This window comes from Homalodisca vitripennis, chromosome 8 (genome assembly GCF_021130785.1).
Source record: "Homalodisca vitripennis isolate AUS2020 chromosome 8, UT_GWSS_2.1, whole genome shotgun sequence".
Classification (NCBI taxonomy): Eukaryota; Metazoa; Arthropoda; class Insecta; order Hemiptera; family Cicadellidae; genus Homalodisca; species Homalodisca vitripennis.
Window position 1 is genome coordinate 11,861,189 of NC_060214.1, and position 24,128 is coordinate 11,885,316.

At 33.5% G+C, this 24,128-nt stretch overlaps 2 protein-coding genes across 2 annotated transcripts in view; one reads left to right on the forward strand and one right to left on the reverse strand.

The window, feature by feature from the left end:
- The first annotated feature begins 794 nt into the window (after positions 1 to 794).
- Positions 795 to 13,245, forward strand: LOC124367298 (SREBP regulating gene protein). Its single transcript, XM_046824022.1, has 4 exons — positions 795 to 1,153; positions 8,129 to 8,285; positions 10,630 to 10,781; positions 12,350 to 13,245. The coding sequence occupies exons 1-4, from the start codon at positions 1,010 to 1,012 to the stop codon at positions 12,551 to 12,553; spliced, it is 657 nt and encodes a 218-aa protein (XP_046679978.1). The 5' UTR covers positions 795 to 1,009; the 3' UTR covers positions 12,554 to 13,245.
- A 10,473-nt stretch (positions 13,246 to 23,718) lies between these two features.
- Positions 23,719 to 24,128, reverse strand: part of LOC124368016 (coiled-coil domain-containing protein 39-like) — a 34,441-nt gene continuing 34,031 nt past the window's right edge. Inside the window, exon 22 of the mRNA XM_046825287.1 lies at positions 23,719 to 24,033. Coding sequence (XP_046681243.1) covers positions 23,969 to 24,033 — 65 coding nt within the window. The 3' untranslated portion in view covers positions 23,719 to 23,968. The remainder of the gene's footprint in view (positions 24,034 to 24,128) is intronic.

Here is a 24,128-nt window from a genome sequence, read left to right on the forward strand (position 1 = left end):
GAATTTTTAGTCACGATAACTATTTTCCCCCGTATTTGGATGACAAACTGGTTTCGTGTTTTGAAGTATACTTGTTGAAATTAAATACCACGTGTATTTGATGTTTTACTAAAAATATACGACAGCGACAGCAGCAGTTTACAGTGATAGTCGGAAGGATTCGTGACCATTCAGTTTGAAATTTTGATTTGTTACTTAGTTGGCTGAGTGTTATCGAAGCCTATTATTTGAGGGACTGATTAATTTTCATTTCCGTATGTCTGTTCACACGGTATATCAGAACAACTTGATCTATAGATTGACATTTTGCACGAATCTTCATTTCTATATACAATAGGCAAAATTAATTTAGAGTGCGGTGCATGTCACTCCTTGGAATTTGGCTGATTGTTAGAGAACATTTTTACATTGTTCTTATGGATAACGATGATGACAACTAGAAACTTGTATAAATGTGCAAACAAACTGAGTACCATTATAATGAGTATTTCACAGTGTCATTAATACATGTAGCCTAACTATCCAAGAGATATGTCGAGAAAGATTTCATCTGTAGAATTTTAATGTTGCTTGAAACTTACACGGGTTTTACTGTATGATGATCTATGTTTACCCATGAGACATACAATTTGAGTAAAAGTATCATAAGGGATTATAGTTTATTGGATAATTGTTAAAATATTTAAAGGTACCAAACTAGAAAAAAAGAATATATTTGAGCTTTTTAGGCAGTATCTGAAGCCTGGGCGTTTGGCAAAGTCAAATCAGATGACGAATTGTTTATTTTGATCACATTTTGTAGCTGTCTACTTTGGTGGAGTTGTCTAATCCTAATCTTCTGATTTACTGTGTTGTTGTCAGTTTCACTTGTGTGGTGACAATGTTGTGTTTATTTGTGTTGACAAATATTTCAACTTAGAATCTTGGCTGGACCACAAAACTTGCAGTTTGCTCTATTTTCTCCACAATACAATTTTGTATACATTGTTTATTTTGTCATGAGTGAAAGATGTTTACTAGATGGAGTTTGTGTATTTGTCCGAGAGAGAAAATGTGGGCAGCTTGTGTTTTTAGGTTCATTAGAAGGCAAATAGTGTTAGGAATAATATTTACTTTATCCCTAACGTATTGTATTATCAGCTTTTTAAGTGTGGTTAGTATATACCTAAATGAATAAGTAAACTAATATTAATCTTATGATAGTGTGATTAACCTAATCTATTAGTAAAAACTGTTGGTCTATTCTGTAAAATGCACTAAAGTGATCAAAATAGAGAAAAGTTGGCAATATTTTCTGTAGCTGCTTAAATTATTTGGGGTAGGGTACGATAAGCGGACCCGGTTTTTTATATCAAAATTGGCAAACGATATTACTTAGGCCTAATCATAACCACCAATATAATCAATCGATACTGATTAATTATTTTGAACAAATAACTTAAATAATCTATATCAACAGTTGTAAACACTTTCAAATAATACACGTAAGGTAATATTTCAATTTTACATATAAGTAACATTTGATTATTAAAAATGGCAGTCAATTTTAGAAAACTACACAACATTGCTTTGAAAGATGATAAGACATGTTTTACGTGGCTTCAACATGTTGGACTCGTACTGAAAAATCCATTACGTATGTGAAATTTGTGTGAAAGAACAACTAACTGTGAGAGGAGCAAATATGGTCCTTTTCAGTTTTCCTAACTTTACTTATAATAATTTTTTTCATCACTGTAAATATTAAATCCATATTTTAAAAACATATGATTGTTATTGAGGACTATATACTTTTATATCGATTGATAGTCTAGGATTTGAGATGCGAATATTAGGTATCGATAATTACATTCTTCGATATACAAAACCGGGTCCGCTTATCGTACCCTACCCATTATTTGTTGTTTTTTACAAAGAAAATTAATAGAGAATTAAAAAAGTAACAGAATTAAATTAAATTTTGGAAAGGTTAATCCTTTGAGGACTAACTTAAGGGCTGATCTGTCGACCTGAATGGTTTTTGCAGAAAAGATTCATAAGTCAAGTAGTTAGTATATAATAGTTAAATTATAAACAATACTTTCAAATATGCTAGTCGGTTTTTTTGTAGACATTTCTCAAAATGTGCCGTAATTTAGATTGGAAGTAGGAGCAAGATAAGGTTAATTCATATAATAGGCTATCAGATTCAAACAAAAGTGGTAAAATTTGGATGTGAGATGAAACTAAGAGAGTGTAAAAAATAATAGTATTATAAAAAAAGTTGGGTAGAGTACAATAACCCGGTATTTTTATATCGATTAGTACAATCATCGATACTTAATATTCATTTATCGAATACGTGTTTATAAATCATATCAATATATCTATAGCCATAATCAGAATCATATTTTAAATTAAAATAACTAATATAATGTATATAGTGATAATTTTGATAATAAATGAGCTCTAATGATCAAACAAACTATTAGAACTGAAAATAAGAAAAACTCATTGATAATAATAAAATGATAACAACATAAAAAACATTTATAACAGGAAATGCATAATATGCGTAGGTAGTTTTTTATATTTTTTCTTCTGTGTAGCAATGATTAACTGTTATCTTCTCTAGAAAACCGTACTTCTCTTCTGCACAAATACGCAAAGAGATGATCTGCAAGCAGGTCGGCTAATATGCCACTTTTTAAACTTCGTTTCACGGTCCTCCAAGAGATTTCGACTGTCTATTATTATCTATAAAAGAAAATATGGGTAGGGTACGATAAGCGGACCCGGTTTTTTTATATTGAAGAATGTAATCATCGATACCTAATATTCGTATCTCAAATCCTAGACCATCAATCGATATAAAATTATAGTTAACAATCATATGTTTTATATTAAAACATTAATTTATTATTTACAGTGATTAAACAAATTAGTATAACAAAAATTAAGAAAACTGAAGACAATCATATTTGCTCCTCTCACAGTTACAGTTGTTTCTTTCCTACAAATTTTACATAATGGGGTTTTCAGTACGAGTCCAACATGTTGAAACCACGTAAAATATCTCTTATCATTTTTCAAAGGAATGTTGTGTATTTTTCTAAAATTGACTGCCATTTTTAATGATCAAATGTTACTTATGTAAAATTGAAATATTACCTTACGTGTATTATTTGAAAGTGTTTACAGCTGTTGATATAGATAATTTAAGTTAACTGTTCAAAATAATTAATCAGTAGCGATGGATTATATAGATTGTTATGGTTAAGTAATATCGTTTGCCAATTTCGATAAAAAAAACCAGGTCCGCTTATCGTACCCTCCCCGAAAATATGTTTATTATATGAAAAAGTGATTATAGTTGTTACAAGTTAGTTATTGTTCAAAAATCAGTGTCGATTAGTTATATCAAAAGTTATAATCAAGTAATATTGTTTGTAAATATTAATATATAAAAACCTGGTCTGCTTATCGTACCATACCCAAAAGGTTTCCTGTTGTTTGAAGTAACCTATACAAAATACAATAGCCTAATTTCTGGGGATCAAGTTTAATAATTAATGGGATCCAAATGATATTAAGTGTTACTCCAATATAATCAATACTTAAGATAATTTTTGTCAGATGGCTAATTATTAATCAATCAGTTACAGTAAGTAGTTTAAATTGAAAGTAATGTGATTCTGTGATTACAAAGATAAGTTGGTAATGGTACAAATAATTATGAAAGGAGAGTAGGCTAATTGAACATTATAAATTGTACATTCTTAATTCTAGTATATTACAAATCAGTAGTTCAGATTGGCAAAGTTAATAGAATAAATAAAATAGTTTGACAATACGTTTAAATATATCATTTGGGGAAGACTTTAATAAACAGCCTACACTCGTTATTCTATTGTCATTATCGAACGATTTGATATATTACCAAACTTTGATATTATATAATAATCGTACAACAAGAATTATTATACGTTAACAACATAAATAATACATTACAACAAAAAATTAACTTGACAATAGCATTAAAAATAACAAAACCAACTTTAACCTGGACCACATGTTAGAGATACTTTACAATACTTTCAGCTTGTCCGGATAGCTGTGAGCAACCGCTTAAATGATATGGAAAAAAGGATTCTTACCTGACAGGCGCACTTCTCTGCATTATAAACATTACAAAGATAGTCTGCAAGACAGTCTGCCGGTATTCCACTCCTCAACTTCTATGACTGCTCGCCAAGAACTGTATATCTCATATTCATGGCCATTTTTGAAATCTCCAAAAATATAGATAATACTCGTTCTTTACTGTTTACGTTAGACATTACTATAATTTATCAATGCGTTGAAGTCATATGTTAAGTTAAATAAATTGTAATAAAAAATTATTAATTTGATGGAAATGATACATTCGAAAAAAACAACTGATTGACGTGTGTAGGCAGTTTATTAAAGTCTACCTGATCGTATGTTTGATTTTATTTCATTCCTACGGCAAAATCATTACAAATAGAAACAATCGGAATATGTGTAGATAATTATCAGCTATACAAGCTAAACACTAACATAAGATAAACTACAAATTAAATACATAACAATGGATAACAACTAAATAAGATTAAACAGTAACATCTAAAAAATTATATTTAACTACGTTAATTAATAGTATTGTTTGTCTTGTGACACATATGTGTCTGGTACAAGTAAATGAGGTTCAGTTATATGTCTTGATTTATATATAACTAAAAGTAGTTGAATGTAGTTGCCACAATCTGTGTCAAGAAATGTTGAATGAATTTGAAATGTCGGTTGGTCTGGTGCTGTGTCCTCAGCCGAACTACCTAAATAGTTATTGAACAGCTCTATAAATTTGTAAACAGCTTTATAAATTTCAGTATTCAAATGAAATACGAGGGGTATTAGAAAAATAAGGTTCCCTATGCCGCCGAGACAGAATGCGATATGTTGGGAGAAATCTGGCAACACTGTCTTACTCATCAGCTGTCCCTCTCTCTATCCATACCACTTGCGCCTCTCTACGTCCAACAGTGCAGGCCTAGCTGCCTTCGAAGATGGAGCTCCCTATCGTTGTTACCGCCAGATGCGAAATTCATACTGTGATACGTTTTTTTAAAGGAAAAAAATTTCACCTATTGAAATTCATCGTTAGTTAATCGAAGTTTATGGGGAAAACTGCGTATCTGTTCAACACGTTTGGAAATGGTGTAGAGAATTCAGTGAAGGCCGCATGGAAATTCACGATGAAAACCGAAGTGGATGGCCTTCATTTTCAGATGGAGTTGTTGAAAATGTTGAGAAAATATTGCTTGAAGATCGGCCATCCCCCCTACAGCCCAGACTAGCCCCAAGTGATTATCACTTATTCCCAAAATTAAAGGAACACTTGGGTGGCCAACGCTTCAGTACTGATGATGAAGTCAAGGAAGAGGTTATTCAATTCCTCAGAGGATTGGTGGCAGAATTCTACAACATGGGGATAGAAAAGTTGGAGCATCGTCTACAAAAGTGTTTGGACAGAAACAGTGATTATGTGGAAAAATAGCTTAACTTTTGTTTTAAATTGATATATAACACTAAGTAGAAATATAGAGCTGTCTATTTTAAAAAATCGTGGAACCTTATTTTTCTAATACCCCTCGTATAATGTTTGGAAATAAGGCAAGTTAGATATTATTTATTACTTTCTTCTCAATTTAAAATAGATAAACAGGTATTTGTTAAATAGTTCCAATGACTCTAATGAGGTCTCTGACTTTAAATTCAGTAGAGGTTTTATTTTTATAAAATTTTTCAGCCGAATATAAAAATTAATTTAATATACTGTACTGAACCAATAGATACTATAGCCTACCGAACAGAGCGAAAAGCAAGAATATTCAATCAATCTCTTTGTTGTGGAAATCAGATTTCTACAAGCAAGCGTTACCATTCAGTATACTGATATAAACTGTAATAATATTATACTAGTATTAATCAGTTTACTACCTAGATTTTGAAAATAAATAATAGGTAAGAGTAATAGTTATAGTTTTCTTAGTAGGCCTATAATGTTTTTAAGTTCGGTCCTAGATAAACACTTGTAAACATTTACTATACTGTGTCACATTTACATATATTCAATGAGTGGAAGGCAAGCCAAGAAGTCACATGTGTTGTTGTAATGATTATAAATGTGATAGTTTGGAAGTTTTTAGTTCTGTCATGTTTGTGGATCTACTATGTATGTTGAAATTTCTATGAACACTGAAGTAGTACGTACCTCATATAGATGTACCTTCGTACGTCCACTCAGAGCTATCACAGGACTTTCATATTGTATGATTAGTGTTTTCTCTAACAAAGCTACGGAGGCCTCTATGTCTCCTTGCTAGCCTCAAAATAGTTCAAGCGTTATTGAAATATTTTGAGATATTCAATTAAATATTAAGGAATGTCACATATAACTGCAAGTTACTTCAAGTAATTGGTGCTTTTAAAAGCGCTTCACTCTCTGTTTTCAGAGCCCCAAAACACTGAACTTTAAACTTAATATTAACTATCTTAAAGTGGATCAGGATATGGAAATATTTTACAATACCATTACTTATTTAGGTAAGCCGTTTAAAAAGAATATGCCTATGATGTCCTTGTTATTCACCAGAAAATTGTGTGCAAAGCTGCGTGTAACAGATACCAGTTTACCATTAAACATTTTTTTTTTTATTTACCAGTTGGTGCAATACTATCATGAGTTGAGTAAATTTCACAAAAGGAAGCTTTCCTTCAGTGATGATTTATTCAAATCATCAGAACATTTCCTAGTTGAGATTGAGATCTTGGTCAATAATTGTTGTAATTATTACCAGTTGATAGGAGAATCATCAGACTTACCTTGAAAACTATCTTCTGGACTGATTGAAAGAACACATAAAAGTACACATATTTTACACATAGTTAGAAATTTTTTATTGTACTGCAATCTGTCTCAACCAGTAGAGAACATTCTAGTTGTCTGTTGAACAGAACTGCATTATAGTTAAACATTCACAAACACAGTACAAACATAAAAAATAAGTAAATAAATAGTACGAAAAACAACATTTGGTAGGCCTATCACAAACGAATATTAAACATGATAGAACATCACGACTGGCAGAAGACAGGACAACTGACACTGGGTGATTCCAGTTCCCGGTGCATTGACGTTATCAGCTGATCGGTTGGTTGGCAAGACGCTGTGTTAAACTATGACGACTCCAGATGGTTGATCCTCACTTTTAATATTTATTGACACCGGCACCAGAAGATGACTTATTAAAAGTCTAAACTATAGTAGTGTATGACTACAGTTTGAACTGTTACTTAGTTATTGTTATTAGGCAATCCGCAGTTCAGGGCAATTTAATATGTATTAATGTAATGTAATGTAATATTGTATTATTAACTACAATAACAGCTGTTGTTATTGTATTCAGACTGTCCGAAGCGCATTTGCTTCAGTGTTTGTTTTCTTACAATTAAATTTGAATTCTTTAATTTAAAATTTGTTTGCTATCGACTTTATTTATATAATTTTTCTCTGAATGAAATTCTCTGCAATTTTTGGTCATGGTTTTTTCACATTTGTTAGCTATTTACTGAAATTTTAGTGCCTAAAACGTGGTTGTTGACAGTACATTTTTATTTTTAAACCAGTTATTTTAGAAACTAAGTGCTTTACAGTTCTGGAACCTAGTTTATTCGATTTTTTAGGTAAAAATTCATATGAAACGATCAAATTTTTGTCTTAATTACCAATATAATGTTACAGTCCGGATTTATTTAATCCTTGTATTGGAAATCTGGATGAAATCTTTTGTTAGTCTTATCTTGCTAACGAAGCATAGCATTAAGAAAAACGTATGAAAGACATTTTTATATAAACTTTTCGTCTTGTTTTTAGGTCTATAATTACCTGTTGAAATGATTTCCTTTCCTCTCCCGGACCACCCTGTATATATTTACCGATAAAAATGGAAAGGATGACTCAGCAGTGCTCCTCTTTGAGGACCAGCAAAAGAAAATATGAGGCGGTGGTCATGTTGTAAAACATGCAAATCAAATTGGTTCTGAAGCTTTATTTATGGTTTTCCAGCCAGTTGACAACGAAGTTTACGAAATAGACATTCTGCCAGCCAGGAAACTCGACGACTCGTTTCTATGGCACTCCAGTGATGAAAACAACGGCACTGTCAAAGTGACCACATGTCGGAACTCTGTGCAGGGCAAAGCTCTCATCGTAGATGATAAAGGTAAGTCTAAACATTTACAAAATGTTTCTATGGCTCTCCTGTGATGAAAACAACGGCACTGTCAAAGTGACCACATGTCGGAACTCTGCAGGGTAAAGCTCTCATCATAGATGATAAGGGTAAGTCTAAAAATTTACAAAATGTTTCTATGGCACTCCAGTGATGAAAACAACGGCATTGTCAAAGTGACCACATGTCGGAACTCTGTGCAGGGCAAAGCTCTCATCATAGATGATAAAGGTAAGTCTAAACATTTACAAAATGTTTCTATGGCTCTCCTGTGATGAAAACAACGGCACTGTCAAAGTGACCACATATCGGAACTCTGCAGGGTAAAGCTCTCATCATAGATGATAAGGGTAAGTCTAAACATTTACAAAATGTTTCTATGGCACTCCAGTGATGAAAACAACGGCATTGTCAAAGTGACCACATGTCGGAACTCTGTGCAGGGCAAAGCTCTCATCATAGATGATAAAGGTAAGTCTAAACATTTACAAAATGTTTCTATGGCTCTCCTGTGATGAAAACAACGGCACTGTCAAAGTGACCACATGTCGGAACTCTGCAGGGTAAAGCTCTCATCATAGATGATAAGGGTAAGTCTAAACATTTACAAAATGTTTCTATGGCACTCCTGTGATGAAAACAACGGCATTGTCAAAGTGACCACATGTCGGAACTCTGCAGGGTAAAGCTCTCATCATAGATGATAAGGGTAAGTCTAAACATTTACAAAATGTTTCTATGGCACTCCAGTGATGAAAACAACGGCATTGTCAAAGTGACCACATGTCGGAACTCTGCAGGGTAAAGCTCTCATCATAGATGATAAGGGTAAGTCTAAACATTTACAAAATGTTTCTATGGCACTCCTGTGATGAAAACAACGGCACTGTCAAAGTGACCACATGTCGGAACTCTGCAGGGTAAAGCTCTCATCATAGATGATAAGGGTAAGTCTAAACATTTACAAAATGTTTCTATGGCACTCCAGTGATGAAAACAACGGCATTGTCAAAGTGACCACATGTCGGAACTCTGTGCAGGGCAAAGCTCTCATCATAGATGATAAAGGTAAGTCTAAACATTTACAAAATGTTTCTATGGCTCTCCTGTGATGAAAACAACGGCACTGTCAAAGTGACCACATGTCGGAACTCTGCAGGGTAAAGCTCTCATCATAGATGATAAGGGTAAGTCTAAACATTTACAAAATGTTTCTATGGCACTCCAGTGATGAAAACAACGGCACTGTCAAAGTGACCACATGTCGGAACTCTGTGCAGGGCAAAGCTCTCATGATGATAAGGGTAAGTGTAAATATTTAAAAAATGTTTCTATTAGTATAAATTAACTTACTTATTGGGCTCATAATATCATTCTCTTATTTATCACTTGAAGAAACCTAATTTCAGATTTCAAAAGCGGTGTTTCTGCCTTTTATAAACTCTGAATGAAATCATAATTAAAAATAATATTTTGAAACGGTATAAATAAAAATAAGAAACAAAATATTTTACAGATGACACGTAACACCTTCACAGCTGGTCTTCCTGAGTGAAGATAACTATTATCATAACACAGCAAGCGCACTAGGGCGTCTGCAGTAGTTAACATGTTAATATTCAATAGTAGCATGTGTGATGATCCTGCCATCCACTCTATTATTGGCTTGGAATCCACATGTTAGTCGCATTGTGAATTACATTTTTTGTAGTCTCACATATAAGGAAATAACATAAGATTATTTCACCTCTTAACTCTTAAGTGATCAAATTTGAGTGAATGGTGACTGAGCAAGAAAAGCACGAGCTGGTTCTGCCCCCTCACAGACTCTGGAAAATCAAGTTTCATATAAAACAGGCCATCAACAAGTCGAGACAACCCATCAAGCCTGCCTGATAAGTTCAAGATTGCTGAGCGTATGTCACATTAAAGTATTAGTTTTTCATATTGATAAAACCATAAGAGATTTTATTGACACAGGCAGAGCAGGCTTACTATTATCAGATTGGAAGGATATTCCTCTTCTTCTTCAAAGAGAAATCTGGAAGAACACAAAATTGGATATTTTGTACCCTGTGAGCACTTTTTTTAACCATATAGAGATTCAATATTTAGTGCATTAACTGAGTTGATCTGTCAATTGTGATCATAAAAATGATTTTGCTAAGAAAGAAGTTATCAGAATTAAATTTGCGTATTCTAAGGAATTGGGTATAATGATGGATGGCTTGTTTTAAATGTTCATTAGTGCAGTTTACTTCCCAGTTCATCAGTTATTGTGAAATGTGTTGTCAAGAGGAAGTTGTTGTCACTCAGTTGTAACTTCTGGTCACAGGATACGTCTGCAATCGGCGCGAAATCCTGGCGAATGGATGTTGTGACAGTTCCTTGGCGTCAGTACGACGTTACTCGTGTGACACCTGCAAGGACAACGGCTGCTGCAGCATATACGAGTACTGTATCTCCTGCTGCCTGCACCCAGACAAGGTTCAGTGCCCACTACTAAAGTATATAGCTTGTCTAAAATATGTGTTAAACATCATCATCTCTGTCATGGTCATATGTGTGCTTTATACTGTCATACATTTATTAGTGAACAGTTTAGGTTATAGCACAGCAAAAAAATTAAAACTAATAGCTTTATGCTAAATTGATTTGCAAAACTGATTTGCTCCAATATATGTTTTACTTTAACTATTCTAAGGATCATTATACTTTGATTCCCTAGCTAGTCCTTTTTTTCCCAACTGTGCTGCAAGAAAACATCTTTCTGGAATATCGCAACTCTTGTAATCACTTGTTCCTAGTCAAACTTTCACCTCAGAATTAGGAGTTAAAAATACAAAAATAGGTGACTCTTGATCTTAAACTTTTTTACTGATAAAACATTAACTGACCAAAAAAGTAAAAAATAAAAAAATCAGAAATATCTTTATGCAAAGTTTACACATGGTGTACATGAATGGTGTCAAACATATAAACACAATAGATATTTTTAAATACATAAGTGGGTGTTTGTAAAGTCCACAATAAATCCATAAAAAATGACAAATAATAAACTATATTAATTATGATTAATTTAGATAAGTATAAAATAAATGTTGGCATACAATCTTTATCTATTATGCATTTCAAAACATTTAGAGAAAGAATATAATGGTAAGTTGGTTAAATAATTTTGCAATTTAATTTGAAAAATTTTAGTCTCTTCTATTAATTTTAAGTAATTTGGAGGCATATTAAAGAATTATACACCCATATATTTTGGATTTTCACTATAGAATTGTAAATTATGACAATCTACAACCATATTATTTCTTTTTCGGGTATTGTAGCTGTGAATGTCACTACAGGTACTTATGTCACTTACACGATTTTTGACTGACAGTACAGTGCTATAGATATATGCATTATAAACTGTCATTATCCCCAATCGAGGGAAATGCATTTTAACTGATTCATTCCCTTGCAATTTTAGAATAATACAGATTGTTTTTTCTGAATGATTAAAATTGAATCCAAATTTTTTGCCAATGTAGATCCATATAATGAAATACGGAATGTAATATGTGAATAAATATGCGAAAAATATATAGACTTTAGTGTTTCGTCTGTACATAATTTTGACATTCCATAAAGAGCATATAAACCAGAATTAATTTTTGAGACGATCTTATCTGAATGTTTATTCCCAATTTAGGGAACCGTCCAAAGTTGGGCCCAAGAATTTTACCTCTTTCACCAGCTTTCAGTACAGAAACCTGTTCAATTTGTATATTGGGACTAAATAAACATTTCATGTACATGACATGTAAATTTTGTTTTCAATCTCTTATTGTATAACAACAATTAGTTAAATGAATAAAATTGTGAATTCTCTCAGTCCTTGGAATTTCTCAAAATGGAGTGATAAAAGTAAATTCAACCTAAGGAGAATATTCTTCACCTAAGTGAGCATGATTCGGAAAAAATTGAGAATATTCACTCTTTGTACCAATTTGTACTTAATATACAGTATCTAAAACTTTCAATCACTCTGTGTAATCTGTCTGCAGAAGAATCTGCTACAAAACGTGCTGGGAAAGGCGCCGGAAACGTTTCGTGTGTTGTTCGCATCGGTGACGGACCACTTTGAGCTGTGCCTGGCCAAGTGTCGCACCTCCTCGCAGTCTGTCCAACACGAGAACTCGTACAAGGACCCGAGAGCCAAGCACTGCTACGGTGACAGTCCACCCAGCACTGACAGTCTGGCTCTGTGAACACTACGACTCGTCTCGGTAACGAGGAGACTCATCGATGGGATCAAGATAGCTGCTGTGCTAGACAAAATATAAAGCTGTCAGAATCCGGAATTATGAGGTATAATCAAACGTGTCTATGAGAGTCAGGTATTGTTATTCCGACTGATACGAATGATATTTAAAATAAATTAGTCACTTCGATCTTTGCTCAGACTGATCGATGCGTAACTAGACCAAACCATTTCCTGTGACGAGTACACAGACCTATTGTTTTTCGATTTTAAACCGACTTTAGTTGGGAACATGTAAATAGTTAGATTAGTTGTCTGGTATTTATTTACATGTGTGTGTTACACAAACTAATCTAACCCATGTGTTTAATCAGCTGGTAAGACAGTTCTCACAAAGGTAGACTGCCTGTCAATCGTTATTTTTTGTAATTTTGGATTGTTGAGATTCTGTGATAATTCTCTATCTTGAAAGCTGTTGATTGTTTTATTGATCAAGAAAACTGAAAAGTTAAATTTAACCCATTGCGGATCACGGCTCGTCACGCAGCGGCCGGACCTAACGGCACGATGACGAGCTCAGGTCGCAAAAGCGATCTGCTTTTAAGTTTCCCTCCAAATAGTTCTATTAGTGTCTGGTAGATCGGCTGATCGTCTTAACTTGTCAACTAAGAGTGTTTAACAACGGTCTATGTTTAGAGTTTTCAAAAGTTTTATAAATATCCTACAGATTGCAGCTGTATGTTGAAGTTGAAAAATCATTCATATGAGTTTACTCTTCGCTTTTTAGCACTTCTGATTGGGTGTTTTCCTCAATTGTTATTATAATACTTTAGAGGTTAGTGACACAACTAATCGATGCAGACATACATGTTGGCGGGAGTCTAGACAATGGTTCGGATGTTGTAATTGCTTCGCCGAGCCGCTTTATTTAGACTATGATTCAGACATCATCCCTGCCACCCCGGAACCTTGTTCACATGTTATCGTTCCTACATCATGGATAACCCAGTAAGCTCATGTTCCATCTGAACGATACCTTCACAGCTGAATTTTCTTATGCAATAGCGAGCGATACAATGTGGTGCACCATTGCTGTTCGTGTGGCCGCTGCCGTAAATTAATTCGTGCCTGCTGGTGCCCATGCGCCAAAACAATACGATCCGCAATGGGTTAAGGTAGAACTTATTTTGCTGAAACAAATTAGAAGTCCACTATAAACTAAGTTTCCTTTAAATATTCTTAGATTGAGGTGTTTACCTAGAGTTTTGCAACTCTCTAAAAAAAAAAACTTTGAAACAAATTTGTGAGTCTTGTACCTGATTGTATTGTTGAAACAGCAAAGGTAACATTGGCCAGATTTTAGGTCAATTAGAATTAAAAACTAACTCGAGTAACTGTGAATTCACCTTCAATTTAATGTGTAAAGTAAATAAATTCCTGTGTTGCCATCAGAATCTGCGACAGCCACACAGGATATCATCGTGCAACTAAATCTTCATTGGTGGCAGAAATAAAAGTTAGCGTAAACAGCTTATAAAATAAAATAAAACATTATATAGTTATTAAAAGATTTGTATATTCAATAAATAATAACCCTTTTAGGACCAAGCGTGCGATCTATTGCCGGCGGACTTTTATCATTTTTCATAATATATATTCATGATTTACGAGTCAAAACAATATTATTTTTGTATTCTATATGTATCTCTTTACTTGTTTATTTGATCTGAAAGGGAGTCTCATATTCAGACAGGTATATTTTCAGCTTTGCTTTCTAAGTAGACTATGATGTCCTGTATGTAATCATGATCAAAAATTTATTTTAGCAAATATACTTAATTGGATTTTGTATTCATAGATTATTTATTTGAAATACTTGAGCTTTAAAATTTGGAGCATTTATACAAAATTACATGTAAATTCAAAATATAACATTTCCAATGTAAAAATATTTTAAAATTCAATGGCTTTTCATGATAAAATTTAAATTTTCAGACAAAATGTATTTATTCTATTTATAAATGTATATATAAACTTTTTTAATAAAACCAGAGATTTTGAATAAATAATAGATACGATTATTTTCCCAAAAGCATACAAAATCGCACATTTTCCATGTACACAGTTTTTGGAACGTGGACAAAATTTCTTTTACACATAAAATTGTGGCCTGGTACTAAAAGGGTTAAATAATTTGTCAATATTTCTTATAATTGACAAATTATTCAATCACATTAACTCTTTGAGTGCTGTACTATGTTGTTATTTACATTACTATTGATAAGTGCAGTTCAACAATATATTTTTGGAACTGTTTTATTTTGTAGCACTCTATATTTGTTAATGGAATGCATCAATTCATATTGTAATTAATTTCTATTCAGTGAAATAAATAATTTTTATATTCAGAAATATTTGGCATAGTACGTTTGCGTTTTAATTGATTGGCCATGGGATTTGGCTGAGCTTCATCGAAGTCCATCACTCAGTTAGGCCGGCAGATTTTCTCTTCTGCTTGTCTGGTGACTGTGATGTATTTTCAGTCTAATTGTCTCGAGAATGAAATGGGCTATAAACTTGAAATTTCCAGTGAAGTTGTGACAGTTGATCTGATGTACTGCTACCTCGTTATAACGTTTACTTCTAAATAGACTAAATGATTATGATTTATAATTTTTGTAATGTAAAAAAATATTATAAATGTTATGGACATACATAATGTGTATTAGAAATACTTATATTAATTTATTAGTATAAAAATTTGTGTAAATATATAAATACAGTTAAAGTGTATAAAGCGAAAAACAGACATGTATCTTATAATCTTTCTTTATAACGATGTTTTTAGTAAAACCCCGGTTTTTCTATGCATAATTATTTTGATGTAGATTAATAAATTTTTTTACATCGTTATTGAAAAATGATCACTACAAGTTTTTAGGATGTATTTATACCAACACGTACTTCTAAATTAATTATGATGGTAATTTTGTAAGTATGAACAGTTTTATAATGGAATAAGACAAACTGTATTAAAGTAAACTGTATCACAGCCTAAAATGTAAAAAATTTGTTTACTCTTCCAAATAGTCATTATTAAAATTTAAACGTTTCTTGAGTTGTGACACCATATTTTGGATCACGTCATCAAAGAACTGTGCTGCTTTTTTGTTATACCAGTTAGTAGAAATTTTTGTCACTACGCCATCACTCTCCAATAACGCTTTTAACCAAGAAATCACTAGAGTTTTAGAAAAAGATGAGTCGAATGGTACTTCCTTGCTCGTGCGTTATCATGCAGCAAGAAGGCAGAGTGAACAGTCCCTCGACCAGCTTTAACAAGATTTCACTATACCTTTCAGCAATTGTTGTCATTCCTATATCAGAAAAATGCCTTTATGGTGCTAAAAAAACTGTGGCCTTAATTTTTTTGTGTTGAAATTTCTTGCTAGAGTTTTCATGGTTTCATCTGGAAGTCTGAATAATGCCATAATATGTCCACAGATTGTCCAATAATGCCACAGATTGTCGCTCGTGTTTTATCATCTGTCACCACAATGTGACTCAAAAACTTGTCACCATCCTTGTCATTTTGCTCAAAAAAAAAAACAAATAATTTTGTTGTTCCCTTGGGACAAGAAGATGAAAAACTTCTCAACACTTCTTCTGGGATGACAGGAAATTCAGGATGTGAAGGTTCTAACCTTCTGGTAGGAGAGATATCAGATACAAAATCAGTTATGTCGTCTTGGAAGAAGGTAAGTTTAACCGTGTTTCAGCCTCTAACAGTCAATGCAAGTAGAGGAAACAAAACACTCACTTATGTTTAGGCTTTTAAAAACCTTTAACACTGTTGGAGCTCCACCAACTGCAACAGTCATCCTCCGCAGTAAACTAGATCTATCACCAAAAATGCTTATTTGTAAATAATGCTTTGTACTGATTGAAAAGACAGTATTATACTAGTGTGTGTCCAATACTTGCAGCATATGCTGCCCCGTGGTCTCCTGACTCATCTTTGTCTCTGGTATTTGTCTTGCAACATGTTGCAGATTGTTTGCAATTCAACAAAATCCCAACAAGGCCAACAGAACATTTTATGAGACAAATTTGTATAATTTACCCTTTACTCAACATGTATCCTGACTGTCTACTTTCAGTTGTGTGGCACACTTTCCATACTGCCAAGTAAAGAGCTAATAAAAATGCTGCTTTAGCAGAAAAATAAAGTGAGATTCTTTTAAACTAAAGTACATTCAGTTAAAAACAGAAGTAGCGGGCTGTAGAACAACAAAACAGCTGATAGTCACTTCCTCTGGGATTACAAAACAGTTGATAAGCCACTTCCTCTGGGACTACAAAACAACTGATAAACCAGTTCCTCTGGGACTACAAAACAGCTGATAAGTCAGTTTCCTCTGGGACTTTACAAATAGCTGATAAGCCAGTTCCTCTGGGACTACAAAACAGCTGATAAATCCGGTTCTGAGACTACAAAACAAGTAATAAGCCGGTTCCTTTGGGACTACAAAAAACAACTGTTAAAACAGTTTATCTGAGACTACAAAACAGTGGATAAGCCAGTTCCTCATTGGGACTACAAAACAGTTGATAAACCAGTTCCTCTGAGACTACAAAACAGCTGATAAGTCAGTTCCTCTGGGACTTTAAAATAGCTGATAAGCCGGTTCCTCCGCGACTACAAAACAGCTGATAAGCCGGTTCTGAGACTACAAAATAAGTAATAAGCCGGTTTCCTTTGGGACTACAAAAAACAACTGTTAAAACAGTTCTTCTGGGACTAAAAAACAGTTGATAAATCGGTTCCTCTGGGACTACAAAACAGTTTATAATACCAGTTTCCTCGGGGACTAAAAAAACAACTGAAAATACAGTTCTTCTAATATTACAAAACAGCTGATAAGCCAGTAACTCTGACACGAAAAACCGCTGATAGGCCAGTTCCTTTGGAACTAAAAAAGCTACTGATAATCCAGTTTCTCTGGGACTACAAAACAGCTGATAAGCCAGTTACTCTGACACAAAAACAGCTAATAGTCCGGTTCCTCTGGGACTACAAAATAGATTAAATGGTCATGAATGTGTGCATGATGTCTAAATAAGGACCTGTAACTATTCGTGTAAGTTTTGCTCAGGAAATAAACTTACAGGCAACATCTGACTTATATTGTTTTACTGTGGGCGAATATTTTATTTTTTAAACATGATTCATGGGTAGAGGTTATGAAAGTGCCATTGTTCACACCTTTGATCAGCACAACCTCGTGCAGTTGTGAACACTTTTATTTGCCACTTTAGACTTACTAATGAGCGTCTTCGCTTTCAGTTCACGTACTGCACATGTTAGATTTGGCTGGCGTTCAGAGATCATCGTGTTGATCAGGTCAAAAGTAGAATTAGTTAGATTTGTTCGGTAGCTAATGTGTTGAATTTTTGTCAAGTTTAACAATTATTTGGTAAAATAAGAGAACGTTTTATTCTATAATGGTGCTTTGATCGTTGATTGTTAGTTAATTGATATTTTTAGAATAGTCAATAACTCTACTTAGTGAAGTTGAAATAATTGTATTCTGTACTTATGTATCTTTAATAGCAGCAGAATGTTTATTTTATTGTAATGCGAGAATAAAGTGGTTTACAACTTGAAATTTCTATAAAAAATGTATTCCAGATTTATAATGAATGAATAGTATCTAAAAGATGGACCAAATCTTGGGGATTACCTACTTCGTAGGATTTACAAATTGTTACTAATTTAATATGTAATCAGCAGTTTACAATAAGGATTGACCTGTCTGATGCTGTTTTATCTATAAAAGAAGTTTGTCGAAGTTTGTTAAATAATTATGGAAAATGCTTTGAAAGGATTATTATTGTAAATGGGGAAACAAGAGAATTCTAGTTGTACCTATGATGGATTAATTTAATTTCGATAAACATTTAAGTGAAAATAAAAGTTAATGTGTTTTTAAGGCATTACAGCATTTTTGCCATTTTACTTACAATATTTATAAAAGATGATATATCAAAGAAAGAGCAACTCAAATAATTTCTTGCTTACAATAAAACTGTACAATTTGAGTACCATTTGGTAGCTTCTGAACTCTAACAATTCAGATCATTCTGTCTCCAGCATTGCATCCGTTGATACATTGTTTAACCAGTGGTATACCTCATTATGCCAGTGAGGCGGTATACCATCTTGTTGCTGAAACTAGTTTTCTTATTCATCTTCATCCAGTTGAGAGGTTAGAGTGTATCAAGATAAGAAACATCTTTTACATTCTTTAATTAACGTTTGTTCTTGACAATGGAAGGATTGTGAAGGAAACAGCAAATAGTAAAATGGCAGCCATTACGGCAGAAACAAGATGGCAGCAAGAGACAGGAGTGGGATTTTTATTATTGGTTCATTCTAAAGAGAAGATGGAGAAGTGTTGGAATAAAAACGCCCACCACTCCTGTTTCCCTTTTTGCCAACCATCCTATTTCTGCTGTGACGATCGCCATTCACTATTTGGTAAGTTCTCTGTGGTTGGTAGTTCAGTGCAGACCTATTATGGCCTGTATTCTTTAGTTCAGTTTCAATAAAAGAGTTTTATTTTTATTGAATGCTTGTATTAGAGATAGTGAGCATGGAGTTGACACGCAACATAGTTGTTACTACTGATTTATGCGTGTCACAACACTCTGGTATAATTTTTTCATTTTAACCATTTTTGGTTGCTTCATCAAAAAGAACGGCCTATACATAAACCTTCTGTTGGGATGTGGCAACAAATTTAATTTAGAGGTGTTATGGTGTCAACTTTATTCCTCGTGGGTTAACTGACTCTTAAATTAAAATAATGATGTTAACTTTGTGGAATCTACATCCTGCAGGAGAATTCATACACCCTGACAGTAAAGCCAACTGTTGCTGAAGACTGAAATAAATAACATTAACTTGGAAGTGCCTGCATGTGCACACAGGTCTGACCAACCTATGGCTTGCTCTTTCGTTTGTTGTAGTATTTATAATTGTAAGTTAAATAGTTTAAATACTGCAAAGCATTCAAACCTCAGTATTCATATTGAAACACTCGGTATAGCAAATGAAAGAGTAACTGTAAATCGAACGGTTATTTATTCATTGTAAAAGAGTAATTGGTCTGTAATTGGCAGATAACTGTCAATTGCCACTATCATGATTAACAGCTGTCTGTCTGTCCGCAACAATATCTAAAAAAAAAAACTGATAAGCAACACTGAGATCTATGCTGGTGTATGTCTCTACATGGGATTTGGCTGAAAGTTAGTGATTATTTTAACATTGGTCCAATGGATAACCATGATCGTAACGAAAAATAGCAGAATACTGTAAATAAATTGTAAATAAACTGAGTTTAATTACGTTAGATTTTAACATGTTGTGACATATTTATGTATAGAGTAAAAGGATCAAATAATGGAATGGAAAGTCAGTGTTAGAAGTCGGTGACAATATTATTTGATTTCAGCGCACTCTTGCGTTGTAGTACCCTCCCTAGCTCACCAGAACTTAATTATTTGAACACTGCCGTGAAACCCCATTTAATTAACATCATTTTAAGTGCATCATATAAGTGCACAAGATAACTCTAGAAAGATTTCATCTGTAGACTTAAGTTTTGCATGTAACTTCCGTTTTACGTAGACAAGAATGAGTTTCAATATATGATGGTGCACGCCCAACCATGGAATTTAGCTGGGCGTTATTGAAGCCTATCATTCAGAAGGCTGAAACAATTTCTCTTTTGCCTGCTGGGGAAATGTCCGTCAGTCTCTGTCCGCGATGAAATGAAAAATGAATCAATTTGAGAATGAAAAGAGCTATAAATTTGAAATTTGCAAGCAAACTCAGCAAAGTCTGTTATGTGACAAGGGGTGTGACGTACTCACACCTCGTCTATAGCGGAGTTCTGATTCAGATTTGTTCAGTTTAAACATATACCTAAACAGTACTTCTTGTGTTGTACTTTGTTGAAATATAAATTAAAAATTGCTGATTCAAAAATTAATGCTTGGGTAATCTTACACTTAGTTGCCTTCATTGTTAAGTCAAAATAAATTGTATTATCAATTATGTATCATATATTTATAATTATTCAAAACTTGTATTAATCGTATAATATATGAATAATTAATTATATATTATCAATTATCATGTAACTGATGTACTGACCGAATCAAACATTTGAGATTTTTTTGTATTTCAAGAAAAGTTTAATAAAACAGCAATAAAGCAAAATATAAATAATCTGTTGTATTTGTTTTCATCTGAAACATGTTCAAAACGTTTTCTAGTTTAAATAAAATATGTATTTACTCTTGTACAAAAAATGTAATTGTTTTTATTTAGAATATAAACATTGGTCAATATTTAGAAGATATTGTAGAAATATTTGTTTCGTCTTAAGAATGGTTTCAGGTGTCACGCATAATGTGTTTGTCATGGAAATATGTGCCTGTTATTATGTTACTTTTATGTCTTGTTGTGTGTCTAGAAAACCAAAGACATTAGGTTTATATTTTTATAATTTAAGGTTTTATTTTTATCTAAACGTGTTATCAATTCATCTGTCTGTGTACATTTGAGATTTAAACTTTTATCTCTCCCATCTGCCAGGCAAATTTGTTCTAGCGGCAGATTTGTTTTAGTTAATATGGAAGTCTGTACAAATTATACCCATTGCCCTAAAAGTACTATGTTTAGTGCTATTTCAAAGGACATAATAAGTAGAATAATAATACAATTATTTTTAGTGGTTACTTTGCTGTACTTATGTTACATAATTTAGAAATTATGAATACACAATGAAAATTTCATTTTAAAATTTCTTGTAACGAACAATTTGTAATAGACTTATCAAAAATCTGAAATACAAAATTTGTAGACACATTTAATAAAACAAATTTTTTGATATTGACTTCTATTTTGTAGCACTACCATAATCTATAAATAAACAGTAGGGATACAAGGAAAGTATATTCACTGGTGAACATTTCTCACAGTTTTTTATACTACTCTCAATTTATGTAATGTAATTTCTATAATTTACTGTAGTTATAGAAGTATAACCACAAGAATCTCAGCTTTCCAGTGATACAAATAATTATATTTGATATTCATTTACAAAAACTGTTGAGCTAAAACAAGAGTCTTAGAAAAATATATGGCAGATAGAAGGTTAACAACACCCTACCAATGCTATTTTCTTACAATGACAGATTTTAATGCTGGATTATATAACAAAATAACTTATGTAATGTATCAGTTAAATTTCTTTTAATGTGTATATTAAAAATTTTATTAATTATGTCAATAAAATGCTTTTCTATCTAATGCATTTCTATAAACCTACCCAAATGGATATTATTAAGAGCTGGCTGTAGTGAAACGATGTTCATTATTTCCCCCCGTGAGAACAATTTTAAACCTTGAGCACTTTAAAGCCCCCCCTTTAAATCTCCTAGCCTTATGGAAGATTTTTCACACTCAGTTTATAAATGTTGAGTTACGCTCCATTTCACCTTCTGCGTCTGGAATCTGACACTGTCGCAGACTTGACTCTTAAAATCTGGAGCAAGCATCCGTCTGAAGAGGTGCTAAAAAGTTACTGACGAAAAAGCCTTTTTTTCCTTCCTGAGGGAAAAGGACAGTTTTTCCTCGCACTTAGTCCTAAAAGGACCTTTGCGCCTCCCTTACTTTAATTTTGTGCCCTCAAAGTCCGAGGCTTTTGCAAAAACCAATCAGATTTGAGGGCTCCTGTTCTCTGATATCCTTGGGGCTAAGATATGCTCCCAGGTATCTTTTCCGAGTTTCTACGATGGCAGGACAATCTAACCAAATGTGCTCTGCTGACTCCTCCTCCTCTCCACAGAGTCTACACTTGTTACTCTGGCTAAGGCCTACCTTCATAAGGTGCTTCCTTAGAGGGCCATGTCCTGTCAACATTCCTAATATCAGTCTTATATCCTCCTTATTCTGGTCTAAGAGAGCTGTCCACCCTTTAACGTAAGGAAAGATAAACAATTTGGATAGTCTTAATCCTGAGGCTCTACTCCAATTATTGTGTCTTATCCTCTTTTCCCAATCTTTGACCAGAGCTTTAATGTTGGAGAAGGCTATCCCACAACCTGGCTCAGGCCCCACCATTGTGGATTCCGCTCCCTTTTTGGAGAGGATGTCTGCTTTTTCATTTCCATGAATGCCTTCATGACCCGGTACCCAACCGAGTGTTACTCTGTTATTCATTGCCAGCTCTGCTAGAGCATTCTTACATTCCCAGACCGATGAAAAAGCCTTACCCAGAACTAAATATATACTCAAAACAGTATTGTTTGTTTCGCTACATCAGGGCCACCATAGGTACAGTGTAGCCGTTCTTTATGCACAGTACTATTCTGAAGCAAGGGACTAAGGGCTCGGAACCTTTCACAGTGAAGGTTTCCATTGCAAACCTTGTGCTGAGCAGCGAGACTTCTCACAAACTTTAAGTATGTTTGGAGACATCTCACCATCAAGGAATGTTCCTTCATGTTATTATCTTATCATTCCGAGCTTCTAAGCCTGATGTGTCATGGCTGCATCTAGCAGTACGCTCGAACAGAGTCCAGTGCGCTGACCCCACCATCGACTTTCACCCACACTCGTTCAAATTTAAAGAGCCTGTGCCACTTAAAACTACAGTTTGTGACATGTTTCATCCTTGAAAATTTGTACGGCGTTCAAGGTTTGTATTGAAACTTTGATGGCTTACTGATGTTCAATCATTTGAGGCATTCTGAGCTTACACCGTATCACTCGATGGTGCTCAACAATTATGGTCATTTTATTTGTTACTCCTCTCCGCCTTTCAGACAAATCATATAATACAAATCGGATTAAGTAAACAAGCGTACAATAAAGGATTGTCGTAAGAATTAGATACATTTTCAGTAGGTTTAGAATTTTTTTGTGTACTCAAAAATAAAATGTACAGTTTAGTACGTTGCTCTTTTTACATGCCTTAGGGTAGTGAAACTACTGATAAAAATGTATATAGGATCCTCTACAACAAAAAAGAAAAAAACACTCTGAACTTACTGTTTCACTGCGTGTAGAATGTATTGGAAAAATGTAAAACAATATAATACAATACAAATCTTTAATCTGTATAATAAAACAGTACAATACATATCTTTTGGCGTCATGGGAAAACAAGGTTTGTTGATTTTTGGTTTCTAATATGTATCAAAAAGTAAAACACAAGTGTATAAATATAACAAAGAATACTTTAGTGACTAGAGCAATGTATCAAAAGTGCACTCACAAAATCCTGTGCACACAATAATAAATACTGGAGTCATCACGTTGACTTGACGTGGTCAATGTAAGGCATCATTTACCCTTTCTCTGACTTCCAGAAGATTTGGTTTTCTTGGCATCTCCTGCACCTTTACAAGCTGAAAACAATAACAATCCAATTAAAATTTATGAGGTTGTGGATCACACTTAACCTTTTAGACACCAATATCCGATTGAGATTCATGCGAAAACC

What these genes read in the sequence shown, in the direction of transcription:
- LOC124367298 (XM_046824022.1), top strand. Translation starts at nt 1,010, where the DNA reads ATGTTTACTAGATGGAGTTTGTGTATTTGTCCGAGAGAGAAAATGTGG. An exon ending in TTATCAGCTTTTTAAGTGTG is followed by an intron (nt 1,154 to 8,128) that starts GTTAGTATATAC and finishes ATGGTTTTCCAG; the next exon opens with CCAGTTGACAACGAAGTTTA. An exon ending in TCTCATCGTAGATGATAAAG is followed by an intron (nt 8,286 to 10,629) that starts GTAAGTCTAAAC and finishes TTCTGGTCACAG; the next exon opens with GATACGTCTGCAATCGGCGC.